The 14,166-nt window shown below is 39.1% G+C and overlaps 1 protein-coding gene across 5 annotated transcripts in view; it reads right to left on the bottom strand.

Annotated features, from left to right (window-relative positions):
- Positions 1-14,166, bottom strand: part of Ptprr (protein tyrosine phosphatase receptor type R) — a 279,114-nt gene that overhangs the window by 34,444 nt on the left and 230,504 nt on the right. For all 5 annotated transcript variants that reach the window (XM_060378077.1, XM_060378078.1, XM_021656159.2 and 2 more), the window contains 2 exons: positions 6,958-7,144; positions 3,167-3,251 (listed from right to left, as the gene is read on the bottom strand). In XM_060378077.1, the coding sequence (XP_060234060.1) occupies positions 3,167-3,251; positions 6,958-7,144 (272 nt within the window). The remainder of the gene's footprint in view (positions 1-3,166; positions 3,252-6,957; positions 7,145-14,166) is intronic.

Raw genomic sequence — 14,166 nt, 5'->3', positions numbered from 1 at the left:
ATTTATATCAGAAACAGCAAACTGCTGTGGAGATCTGATCTCGGCAAAGCAGGATGGTGATGACATGAAGCACATGTGTAAGGACCATGAGAACATAGGAGGAGAAATGGGGATCTTTATAGTCTACTCTTGAAAGAGGACTTTTCTACACATACAGTGTTTAATTATCTTCTGGAATTTATTCTAGAAAAATTAATGACAGACCCACCATCATTTAGGTAGAGGAAGACAATAGAATCTAATATCGGTTACTAATCTATCAGTTAGGACTCTGCTAAGAGTTTGCACAGTTGATGTCTTCAATAGATGCAGAGGGTAGAGTTATTGTCCCTGTTTTTTGGGGGGGGAGAGGTGGGTAAAGAAAAGATTTAGTACAAAAGGATTTAGGACAAAAAGATTAAGTAGCCTGTACACACTAAGATTTTCTTGTAAGAGTGGGAAATAAAACCTAACTTTAGTATCTTGGTTTAGCTACAGAAGTTGTTGGTTTAGTGAGTGGTTCATTTGCTTGTGTATCTACCTTGTATAAAACATGTCTTATAAATCCAATACATATGGAAAACGCTACTGAGAATCCTTACTGAACATCACTGTTTGTAGTAGGAAGCACAGGCCAGGGTAAACAGAGCTCTGTAGTTTTGTGTGTATGTTGCTTTACATTTATAAATAAGTAAACATTTATGAAGTGTTTACTTCCTAATTGCGTGTCATTGCTCCATTCTGAGGCATGTTAGGTCCTCCCTGTGGCTTCTAGGATTTGCAGTACAGTAGTGTACCGCTAATGTTTGTTTATTCTGCAAGACAATTTGATCCAAGCTTGACCTTTGCACCTTAATCTGCTAGTTATCCTGTTCTGTTTTGAGCTAGACATCGTCCTTAAAGAAAGAGCAACAATTCAGTTGGCTGTTGCTTATCCACATACCCACAAGCATGTGTGTGTGTGGGGTGTGTGTGTGTGTACACATAAACTTTTTTTTCTGTGGGGAAGGGAATCAAGGTGACGGTCTTGTGGCATCAGGCAAACCCTCTACTATGAGCTCTAGCCCCAGGTCCCACTGATGCTTAACCATTCAAGAATTGCAAATTAAGTAGCTACTCTGAAATTCTTGCTAGCAACACTTAAAGGTTTCAGTTTTTCTATATTCTTGTCAACATTTTATTGTTCAGAAAGATACACATGGTGTATACTCACTAACAAGTGGATATTAGAAATATAAGATAAACATATTAAAATCTGTACACCTAAAGTAGCTAAGCAAGAAGGGGGACCAAGAGTAAGATGATCAATCCTCACTGAGAAAGGCAAACAGGATGGACATCGGAGGAGGGAGAAAACAGGAAACAGGACAGGAGCCTACCACAGAGGACCTCTGAAAGGCTCTACCCAGCAGGGTATTGAAGTAGATGCTGAGACTCATAACCAAACTTTGGGCAGTGCGCAGGGAATCTTATGAAAGAAGGAGATGAAAGACCTGGAAGGAACAGGAGCTCCACAAGGAGAGCAACAGAACCAAAAAAATCTGGACACAGAGGTCTTCTCTCAGACTGATACTTCAGCCAGGGACCATGTATGGAGATAACCTAGGCCCCCTGCACAGATGTAGCCCATGGCAGCTCAGTGTCCAAATGGGTACCCTAGTAAGGGGAACAGGGACTGTCTCTGACATGAACTCAGTGTCTGGCTCTTTGATCATCTCCCCCTGACGGGGGAGCAGTCTTACCAGGCCACAGAGGAAGACAATGCAGCCAGTTCGGATGAGATCTGATAGGCTAGGGTCAGATGGAAGGGGAGGAGGACCTCCCCTATCAGTGGACTAAGGGAGGGGCATGGGCAAAGAAGAGGCAGGAAGGGTGGGATTGGGAGAGGATGAGGGATGCTACAGCTGGGATACAAAGTGAATAAATTATAATTAATAAAAAATGAATTAATTAAAACATTTCATTGTGTCTATTTTTATCACACTTATGGTGGATATGAAGTGATGTCTCTCTTTGGTTTTGAAGTCTCTAATGGATAATAATGTTCATCTTTTATGCCTGTTGGTCAGCTGTGTGGCTTCAAGGAGGAGTTTCTATTGAAGAACTTTTTCTATTTTAAAACTGCTTTGTTGTTTGTATGATCAGGGCTGATCATTGGTAATGGATAACCAATTTGTGAGCTCTTCCCTGGGAAAGAGTATTTTTCCTGCTCTCAGCATTCCTTAGTTGCCTGTAACTCTTTGCCTAAAGTTAGAACTTCAAAAGATTTTCCCTTTCCATGTTACCATATCTATTGGTGTTGTCCTAACATTATATGGACTGAACAGGACATATTTATATATTTAGGAATGTATATATATACACACACATATATATATGCATATACATTATATATAATATATATGCACACACAATAAAGATATTATGTGCCTGAGAGAGAGAGAGATTCAGAAAGTAAGGCAGATACACGGGAATGATTGTGGAGAGGAAAGGGAAGGGAAGAAATGATATAACTATATCTTATTAAATAAAAAAATTGCTAAAAAATTGCTTTGTTGTCTTTAATATTGGGCTGTTAGAACACTTTATTTTCTCTATACAAGTCTCCTATCAAATGCTTGTTCTATAGCTACTGTCCCATTCTGTGGGTTATCTTTCCCTTTTTATGATGACATTTGAAACTAAAATTTTGTGTTTCCATGAAGCTCATTCCTGTTTGTCTTTTGGGGGCTTATTCTTTTGGTGTCATCTAAGAAACCATCAGCTACCTCAAGCTTCTGAGAAATTTGTGCTTCTCTTTTTTTGTTTTAGCTCCTATCCACATGCAAGTATCTGATACATTTTGAATTAGTTTTTATATATAGTCCAAGAACAGATGCATCTTCTTTTGCTTTTTCCTTCATGCATGGAATTATGTAACAGTAGTGATGAAAATCAGTTAATACTAATGTGTAATGGAATAGTATTTTAGAGCCACGGATTTTTCTGGAGTTGTGAGCTAGTCACTGTGATGAAAGTAGCATGAGATAAAGTCAACTCCAGATAACCTTGGTGATGACTATTCTTGACACACCCATTTCAACTCTAAGTTTGGTGTGTTACAATTTTGTGAGGGTTGGAATGGGTGAGGTATTGGTGAACGGATGACACCATTTTACGGTGCAAATTATTGACTCACGAAACTTACTTGGCAAAATGGTCTTATAACGATTTTTAGTTCCATGACGTGGAATATCTATTTCCTTGGGATCCACAAAGTTCATTGGAATTTCCTGCAAAAACAAATGATATCAAGTTGTGTATTTAATGCTGACATAAAGATCAACTTCACAGTGGGTATTGGCTCTATGATCACCTGGACTTCAAAGCCATCTATAAAACAACAGACTTACCCTGCTGCCTGCCCAACATCTTTCCTTTCATAAACAGGTAAAACACAGCCTGTTTGCTAACATCTAAGAAACATCCCTGTATGATTGGAAAGATTATTTTATTTGTTGTTACTACAGAGACAGAGAGCACTCTGCTTAGGTCGTAAGCATCCTGCTGTTACATCCCTTAGAAAACTATTAAAAAAAAAAAAAACCAACAATGTATTTGTTTTTTAACTTTGTTCAAAAACTTTTAAAAAATAAATAATATTAATTAATTAATTAATTAATTAGTTTGTTTTTTGAGACAGAATTTTTCAGTGTAGTTCTAGCTATCCTGGAACTTGCTCTGTAGACCAGACTGGCCTTGAACTCACAGAAACACAATTGCCTCTGCTTTCTAGTGCATGTACCATCACCTGGCTTTATTTAACTTTATTTTTTTATTTCTTCAAAAACTTTTTATTAGATCAGAAAAATATTCATTCCTTTAATATCAATTGTGATTCTTTTAGAATCATTAAAACTTCCTCCTAAAGTGGTAAGTGTGGAAGGATTTTGTTACTGATCTATGTGCTGAACTATTCTTAAAAAGAAATCACATGGTTCACATGATCACAGAAGGAAGAATTAGGACAGAAGTGGCTCTTTTCCACCCGTGAGACCTAAAACTACATGCATCCTTATATGACCAGGTTCAAGGGATGAGCAAGAATTTTCAAAAGGACATAGGCAAGTATTTTAAGATTTTCTTATAAAAATACAGTATTTCTTAAAATAAAGTTCTTAAATAGAGTAAACAAATCATGGTGAAATCACATAAAAACAACTGTTATGTTATTTGGTGATTAAGGACCAAGAACTCCTTCAGTCTCATAAAACATTTCCTTCTTTTTCATTAGCACCCATTAACCTTACAAAATAACACATTTACCCCGTTTTCATGCTCACATATAATGCACTTTGACTACACTCCCCACCTCCCATTTTTACCATTTTTCCTTTGTCCAAGTTTTCTTTGGAAAAAATAACTAAGCACTGAAGTTGAGGAAACTCATCCAGAACTTCAAGGTGTCCCCATATTCTGCCAATCTGAAAACTCAAGAAAAGGCAGACTACATCATGAATTGAAAACTTGGTTACAGAGAAGAACAACTTTTTCCTTTAAAAAGGGGGCCACTGTGCTTATTTTTTATTATTTTAGACATTTAAGATAGTCTACTGAATACTACTGATACTCTACTGAAACATTTTCATTTTTTTAGTTCCAGGATATCAAAATAAAAGTGTCAAATATTCAAGATTTCTTTCTTTGTTGCTGTTGTTGGAGGCAAGAGCTCAGGTAGCCCTGAGTCACCTCAGACTCGCTACGTAGTTAAGGATGATCCTGAACTTTCAATCCACCTCCCTGAACTTTGAGGGGCATGCACCACCACTCCAGGTTTGTATGGCTCTGGAGTTTAAACTCAGGGCTTTATGTATGCTAGACAAGCACTCCCAACCCACATGTTTATTTTTAATCATTCAAAAAAGTCAGGTTGCTTTGACAAAGCCATAGAAGGCAACAATTTTATTCCCTGTTCTCTTTCATTTCACCCTGCTCTCTGGTACACATTGGCAATCAGGGTCCCACATTGTTGTTCTCCCTGTATCCTCCTTGTTGGCCTCATCTTTATTTCATGGAAGTAGACCATGTTAGAGGCTTATTTTATCAGCAAATATACAGGTATAAGGTTAATACTGATTTCTGTATTCCCCCAAATCTGGTTGCAATCCTTGTTCTGAGAATCTCCTGTCTGAATGTTATGTAAACTCTGCTCTTCAATTGGCCCCGATATGTAAATAAAGCAGCTTATAGTCAGTTGCTGAGCAGGGGAGAAAATAGAGCTGAATTTACTGGCAGTCAGGGGAGAAGGAGTTAAAAGACAAAGTAGGGGATTCAGCCACAGAGACATCAGAGAGAGGGACTGGAGCATGGAAGCTACAAAGCACAAGTATCTCTGGGATGTATGCTGTGAGGAAGCCCAATTAGCTTAGCGAGTCTAGAATAGAGAAATAACTGCCCAGTTATTGTGTTGTGAAGCTTATTATTAATCAAAGAAGCTTATTATTAAACAAATATAATAGAGTCTCAATTATTTGTGTGATAGCTGTGTTAAAAGAGAAACAGAGAAACAAACATTGTTTTATAAAATTAATCTTAATGCAAAGATCTATTTATGGCCCCAGAACAGACACTAGATGCCTTTGCTAGGCAATGTGACCATTAACTGGCACTTTGATTTCTAGGCTTCATTTGCTTCACATATAAAAATATCACACACAGCTGGGTGTGGTGGTGCACACCTATGATCCCAGCACTCTGGGAGACAGAGGTAGGTGTAGCACTGTGAGTACAAGACCAGCCTGGTCTACAAAGTGAGACCAGGATAGCCAAGACTACACAGAGAATGTTGTCTCAGAAAACCAACCAAACCAAACCAAACCACCCCCTGGCAACAGACAAACAAACAAAATAAAAACAAACAAAACCACTATGGCTTGGCTTCTCATTTTAAAAACTCCACAATGGTATTTTACTTCAGAGGGTTGATAATAGTTGGTGTCACTAATCAGGAGTCTAGCACATTACTGATCTTTCTCTTTTAGTCTGGTACTAAATATCAGAACTGACCATAGAGCTTTCTATTTATTATACACAGCTTAAGCTGTGTAACCGCTTTATGATACAGCGTTATCCAATCAGTGAGTATTCCCTTCAGGTAACACCTAGAAAGTACACTCCCGTTTATTCTCTGTGTGTGGTATCTTACCACGTATTAAATTACCTGATGCAATGTTGATTTTCTAAAACTGAACCTCATACGGCACTCACTGTCATTTTTAGCTCACACTTGGTCTTTTCTTGAATTCTGTTGCCCAAATTAAAAACAAAACAAAACAAAAACAAAAACAAAAAATGAAACAAAACACCACCACAACAAGACCACCAAAAACAAAACACCAAAAACAAAAACCCTGAGTACTGCTCCTAACTTCTCCATAGCTCTTCCTTACCTCATTTAACAAAACCAACATTTTGTTCATTGTTGAAAACTCTCTCAGTTTCTCTGAGAGCATGTTAGTGTTGACACCTCCTGATTTCTGGTTTCCATGCTGTTGCCTCTAGAGTCCTCAATCTGCTCCCTTCCCAGTGCCTTCCCTGCTGCCAAGGGGGTGGCTTTTCTAAAGTAAGCTTAAATCCCATTCTGAAGGCTTAACTTTTGCCACTTCCCATTTTGATTTCAGTGCCCCAGGAAAGATGAACAATTCAATTTCCCACAGTCACAGAAAGGCTTTCTCCCAATCTTAAAATGCCTCTTTCTCTGCCCAAGTCCCCTGTGCCACTGCACACTGCTGGCTCTTACGTGCTGAGTCAGCGAAGAGTTGTGTTGCAGCCTCAGCAGTCAGCCAACAGTTAACAGATGTGGATCTAAAGCCATGGCCCTTTACCTTCTGCCTTGCAACCATTTGCCCGCAGCAAGCTGTTTGAGACAGGGCAGCAGCATTTCCAGATATGGCTCTGGGACTTAGAATATTAAAACTGAGTAAGAAATAGTGGGCTCACCATGAATTCACTTTGAAGTAAGTGGGAACTTGCCACCACATCCCTCAGCTGGGGCCTCGTGAGCACGCGGCTGGCTGACTGCAGGTACTCCATGGCGACTTTCTCCCGGGGGGTTGGGACGGCCACAAAGGGTTCCACATTTCCCAGGCTGCTCATGTCCAGTGTGAGGGATACATTGGATCCGCGTCTACATGGGGAAAGAATGTCATTACATTTAACTATTACAAACATTTAGTAATTTAGTATACATGAATTTAAAATATTCTTCTTTTTTTTTTTTTTTTTACAAGGACACAGTTCAGTGAGCTCTTTCCAGGAATAAGGCTCGTGTGTGTGTGTGTGTGTGTGTGTGTGTGTGTGTGTGTGTAAATATATACATATTTGTTATCATGACTGACTACAGTAAGTCTCCATAGTTCCTTTATAAGGAACTGACGATTTAAACGTTGTGAACAATTCTGAATTGAGAACATGTATAAACTATAAAATATTAGTAAGCGTACTTGTTGAAATAATGGGGTGGTTAACAGTTTTAAATAAAAACACCAGAAAAAGTAAAGACATCTGACTGGATAAATCATATATAGGTAAAAGAACATGCATTTATATGTATGTCTGGGAGTTCAAAATAAATTTCATAGTCATTAAATGCTTTAGTCATTTTACAGCGTAGACATGCTTCAAAGTAGCGTGCATGACACCACAAATAAGTATATCTTTGATTTGTTAATTAAAACAGAAGAAAATTAAAATATCAATCTCTCTATAGTTCCTGCTATTACATTAAAACAGGATGGGAAAGTTTTGAAATGTGTGTGCGCATAAATTTATATATTGTAACTCCTGGATAAATCCTTTATACTGAGGGCAGTGGCACACACCTGAAATTCTAGAGGCTGAGAGATATAGGCAGGAAGATGAGGAAGGAGTTCAAGGTCATTCTCCACTATGTAATGAGTTTTGAGGCCAACCTGGGCTGCACAAGACTATCTCAACTCACACACACACACAAACACGTGTTATTCATTTAACTTTATGAAACTTATAAAAGGCCACCTAGAGCTATAAGCTAAATTTCAGTTTCTTTTTTCTTTATAATTTCCCTTTCTTCTTCTGGGAAGTAATGCCTGAAGTCCTTCCGCCTTCGCAGACCCTGGCGTGCTGGGTAGGTTTAAGTCCCTCACCGGAGTTCCCTTAGCTGCGTGGAGCACAGCTGCAAAAGCAGGCGACAACAATTGACAGCGTGGCTGGCTGTTCTACAGGTCAGCCTGTGAGGGAAGGAGGTTTAGAGCCAGAGATTGTGCTCATCACGATTGTAATTTAAAGAGCACAAAGTTATGTGTCAGGATATTACAAGTGCCAAGTGTCTGGTGTCCCGCAGAAGTGGAGAGCAAGGAGCAGAAGGCCAAAACGCAAGAGGAAATACAGTAGGAGGAAATTCTGAGCCTCTGATCAGTCCCTCTGAATGGTGGAGAGCACATCAGAAAAGAGTTAAGTGGCTTAGCCTCCATTTTAAACAATGGGAAAGACGCAACCAGAGAAACCCACGAACATCTACCAGTTTTTTTTTTTTTGAAGCTGAATCTCCTTGGATTCTTGATTCTGCTGTAGATACAGCACTGGCCCTGTCTGTAGTTTGATAGGTAATGTTTTTACCCTTGAAATGGATGGCAATTATCGTTTTTAATTCCTGTTTTTACTTAATAGAGATTTATTTATTTATTTATTGTCATTAAATCATATACCTAAAAATCCATGGCATTTTGGGTTGTTTGCTTCACTAGTTGCTGAGCTAGCTGGAGTCCTAAAGCTGGTTTAGAAGGGTGAGGACTCTGCTTCTGGCACTAGCAGAAGAAACCGGGTTTTCAGCATAACTACCCAAGCTACACCAGTTTGAAGAATTATTTTCTTACACTGGCATGCAAAGCAAGGGGCTTCATCAGAGCATCTCCTACATATGCGCTCCTAAACTTCAAGTCATCTGCTCCCCTCCCCATAGATGATGCCTGTCCCAGGTGCCTCTGGCTGGTTCCTCTTTTCCCTTAGCAATTCTTCTAGCAATTCTACCGTGCTGTTATAAGTATCCCATTACTCTATCCAAGAGGATTTCTCCATTTCTCAAGAGAGTCTGATGGGCATATTATGTGCTTAATGCATTTCTTTTCCTTCTTAATTTCTTTCTTTGAAAACTGGCTAAAGCTTTCTGAATATTTCACAAGCGCATTTGTTGGTAACTAATGTGATTATGTAAGTTCTTGTTGTATGCAAACATGTACCCTGCCGTACTCATTGCAGTATTATGTACTGTAATCCTTTCTGTTTTGCTACTGGATTGGTCACAGCCTGATATGTGTACGTGAGCCTTTCACAATAACAGCATTCAGTTTTTTCCCCTTTCATTTCAAATGTTTTATCTTAAATAACTTCAGTGCTTGAAGGATTCATAATTATATATCTTCACTGTTGGGCTTACCACTGTTTCTTTATTTTCTTTCACTTCCATATTCAGCTTTATCTTTGACTCATAAAAAAATTGATATTGAAGATCTGAGGACATGGCTCAGTGTAAGATGCCTGTAGGAGGGCTTGAGTACAGATTCCCAGAAATCATGATTAAAAAAAAAAAAATCCAGGTATCACAGCATGCATCTGAATCCAAGCCCTGGCAGGGAGTTGGGGATAATCAGAGTCACGTGAGTTCCTGGAGTTCACTGGCCAGCCAGCCTACCCAAACCCATAAGCTTCAGGTTCAGTGAGAGACCCTGACTCAAAAATTAAAAGGAACAGTGAGTGAAGACGCCATTTGCCGTACTCCTCCTGCCTCTGCATGTACACATATGCACACACACACAATTTATACTGACACGCTTTATTCTTCTTTGGAGTGTTCCTGAAATACATTTTCTGATTTTTATCTTTATTATTAACTCTTTGGGGTTGCTGAGGTAGGAATAGAGAGGGGCAGCATCCTGAAGCTCCTGTGACATGCTACCTGTTCCATAGAGAGGTGTATGTGCCAGCCTGTTTGTTTGTTTTCTCCCAAAGTGAGAGTGTGTTGGCAGATTATGTTAGCTTCTATGTGGAGCTGAAAGTCAAGTTCTTGGGAACAGGAAGGGGTCAAGAATAGTATTCAAATACAGATTTTTATCTTCACAACATTTTTGTTTGGGCTCAGATCTTGCCCGTCCATATTCTTGGTTGCTCTTCTTAGGGTCACTTAGCTTCTGTCTCTTTTAAAGTGAATAAATAATCAAGTATACTCTACTGAGACTTACTACCTAAGCAACATACAAGGAATGATGTCAGTTTCTCATTAAAAACAACAATGCGTGGGTATTATTAAACTTAGATAACACTGAACAAAATCCTCTGTAATTTTCACTTTTTGTATAAGTGTAAGGAATTCACTTAAGGACCCTTCCACAAGATTAACTTTAGTGCTTTGAAATCAATGCCTACACATTTGCCACAAAAGAAAAATACACCCTGATAATTTATTATCTTAAAATTTTCCTTTATTACGGCAAATCTATCTGCACTGAACCCTAGACAATCCCACAGCGCTTCACTTCAGACAGTGTCTCAATGTTCAGCTACAGAGTTAAGCTTTCACAGGCTGGCCTTGCAAAGAGCATTTGCCACAGAACAGCCTTCTCATGCTGAGAACTCTCTCACGATTGTTATAAAATACGATGCTAGGATGTTGTTAGCTTGGGGAAAAAAAATTCTCCCCTTTTGTTAGTTCTTATTTTTAAGGCACAAACAATATTTAGAATTGTTGAAATATGGTGCTATTAGGGTACTGACTTGGAAGGATCAGCTTACAAGAACCTACACTTTTGGAGACTTCGGCGTCTGTTTGGAGCGAACTGCTTAAACATGTAACCACGTATTAACTTTTCCTGATGAAGAGTTCACTGTGGAAATTTATAAAATTTAGACACTTAAAAATTGAATTATATTGAACTCATATTTGTGCTTTTTACTAGTATTTAAGTCGATGTTAATTTTTTTCTAATTCACATGGATCAACAACCGTGGCTAATAGTTACAGTTTTTGGTTTATTTGCTTAGAAAAGGGATGAACTCACCTTCATTGTTTATTTTTAAGTCCTTAACTTTGAGAATATTTTAGTCCCATCTTTCCTAATGTCTGTAATGTATCTTGATATATTACTGTGGTGTTTGTGGTGTGCCATTGTTTCTCAGACACATTTGTGGCAATCACCAGTCCGCTGTTGCCTTAAACCATTGAAGTGGTTTAAGGTTTATGTTTATGCTCAGTTAAGCACACTGATCTCACTAAGTCACTTTATTTTACGTTTATTTACTCGTGTGTTTCTGTGTGCAACAGCACACACATCAAGGTCAGGTAACAACTACAGAGTTGGTTCTCTCCTGTCATTTACATTCTAAGGAAGGAGCTGGTGGCCTATGCCACAGTGGCAAGTTCCTTTACTCCATGAGCCATTTTATTAGCCTAAACATTTCTTCTTTAAAAAGTTAACCATTCTGGTGGTTTGAATAAAAAATGGTCCCCATAGGCCCATAGGAAGTGGCACTGTTAGGAGGTTCAGCCTTTTTGGAGGAGCTGTGGCTTTGTTGGAGAAAATGTGTCACTGGGGGTGGGCTTTGAGGTCTCAGGTGCTCAAGCCAGGCCTAGTGGGTCAGTTCTCTTCCTGCTGCCTGCTGATCCAGACACAGAACTCTCAGTTCCTTCTCTAGCACCATGTCCACCTGCACACTGCCATATTTCCTACCATGACAATAAAGGACTAAACCTCTGAACTGTAAGTCAACCCCAATTAAATGTTTTCTTTCATAGGAGTTGCTGTCTATTGCTTTGAAGACAGCCTAACTAAGATAACCATTTAATCGATTTGTAATTTATTTGGGGCTATGGTCAAAGGTGAATTCCTGAGTTTTTTTTTTCTTCCAGATAGCTAGTCAGTATGTTTTAACACAACTTATAGAAATATCTAGAAAAGGATATGTTTTTAGTAAATATATTTTTAAACTAGCTACTACTGACTACGACCTGAAGTGAAAAATTTGACTTTATTAAACCAAGATAACATTGGCTTGTTCTAGGAAATGCCACAAACCAAAGTGAGTAGAAGCGAGGGCAGAATTTAATAATTCAAAAACAGATCAGGAAAATTAAAATGAAGATAGGTTTAGAGAAAAAATATCCATCAAAATAACAGGAGATCAAGACTTTTAAATAACAACAGAGTGTGGAAAGTAAGAACATGAACTCTTATTGAAAACTTGGCCTCTATTTTGCTGTGCAAGTATGAAAAACAGTTTAGACATTTTTATGCCTTTTGGTCACTAGTGGACAAAAGGGAACACAATAAAAAGGCTTTATCAAGCTCGCCTGTAGCACCAATTATTATTTATGCCAAAAAGTAAATAGGAGGGAGGAAATTCAAAAGATACCAATGCAAACAATTGAAGGAAAAAGCAAATTCTTAAGGCAAGGTAAGAGCAATGCAACAAACAGCAGGCTAATTGCAATTAAGCCAAAAGGAAAACACACATAAATATTATGAGCCAGGGGCATACTGAACTCAGCAAGGGAATATAAACAACTCTGCTGAAAAGGTCTATGTCTGTACCACTGTTCTCAAAAGCCATAAGGTGGGAAGAAAACACTGCTAAAAATACTTGAGCACTTAGACTGAGTGCTGGAATAATGCAGAGACCACACATCCACTTTCCTGGATGGCGAGGGATTTGACACTCGACTTTAGAAGCTGCTTTTGGCAGAAGGGGTAGTTTCCACACAAGGCTGCTCTCCTCGCGCCGGGCCAGTTGGCCAAGAAGAATGAAGACTTCCAGCCCCTCCTCACTTGGTGTCCTCAAAGAACTTAACTGAGGACCGAAGAAAATAAAACAAACAGTTGCTCTGCCTGTGCCCTAGGCAGATGTGTTCCTCGACTATCAGATGAGGAAATGACAGCGAGAAATTCTGGCAGCTGGCTATAGCCAAGCCTTGGAATAAGAATGGAAAAGTACACGGCTCAAAGGTCGTGAGACAGTGATTTGCATAGAACTGTCCCCACAGCACCCCATCCAATCTCACTAGAAGAGAAACAAGAACTTCACTCAGCTGAGTGGTTACATAAAAAGTTCTTACGTTCCTACCATGATAGCCAATCCTCCTGCCTCCACCTCCTGGGTGCTTAGACTAAAGGGTGTGCCCACCCCACCCAGCTAGTGGCTAACATTTTATGTATCATAAGGCTAGGTAAAGAATTATCATTAGAACACCCAGGAAGCAGAGGTAGGTCGATCTCCATGAGTTCAAGGTCAGCCCGTCAGCCCGTCAGCCCGGCCTATACAGTCAGGGCTGTATAGTAAGACTATCTCAAAAGACTGAAACAAAGAAAGAGTACCAGCCACCCCACCCCACACACAACTAAAAAAATAAACCCATACATACATACACATATATGTGAAATATATAAAGTAAACTTGTTACATTGTTCTCTAGGCTCTGGCCTTGGAAACTGATGAAATCAATGCTTTGCCACACTTAAATTTTCTTGCCCTCAGACTTTCTAGATTGTGACCAAAGATAATGACAACCATAGGTTTTTTTTTCCCCACAATATAGAGGGTAAGGAAACATAAAGGTCACTTTTCTTTCCCCAGCTTGGTATCATGTACATGAAACATTTGTGGAGCAATAACCATTTGGGAAGTCTCGCCTCCCACTGCATTGATGTGGCTTCATGGGTATTCGAAACAAGCAGAGGAGGAAGAACTGGTTACTTAGTCCATCTGCAGCAGTTAAATTTGTAAGCAGCCCCAGTGGCCCCCTAAGTTGAAAATGCTTCTTTTACCTGACATAGTCAAAATTTATACTTTATATCTTTACAAGGAACAGATTTTTTTAAAAATCTAATTTGAAAATAAGATGTTTTCACTAGACAAAGACTAAAATAGAAGATACCTTTAAAATAAAAATATCTCCAATAATAGATGGAGTAACCTCTAATGTTTTTTGTGACTGTCCTTCAGATCTTCAGGACAGTTATGTCTGATTTCAGAGCTGACCAACTTGGCATAGCCAACTGGGGCCACTCTCCTGCGGAAGACTGTTCTACTCCCAGCATTCCTTCGTTGCCTGCAGTTCTTTATCTAGGGTTGGGGCGCTGCAAGATTCCTTCCTCCCATAGTTACACAACTGTCTTCCTTGTC

Source organism: Meriones unguiculatus, chromosome 2 (genome assembly GCF_030254825.1).
Source record: "Meriones unguiculatus strain TT.TT164.6M chromosome 2, Bangor_MerUng_6.1, whole genome shotgun sequence".
Lineage (NCBI taxonomy): Eukaryota > Metazoa > Chordata > Mammalia > Rodentia > Muridae > Meriones > Meriones unguiculatus.
This window is presented reverse-complemented; position numbering and strand designations above follow the sequence as displayed.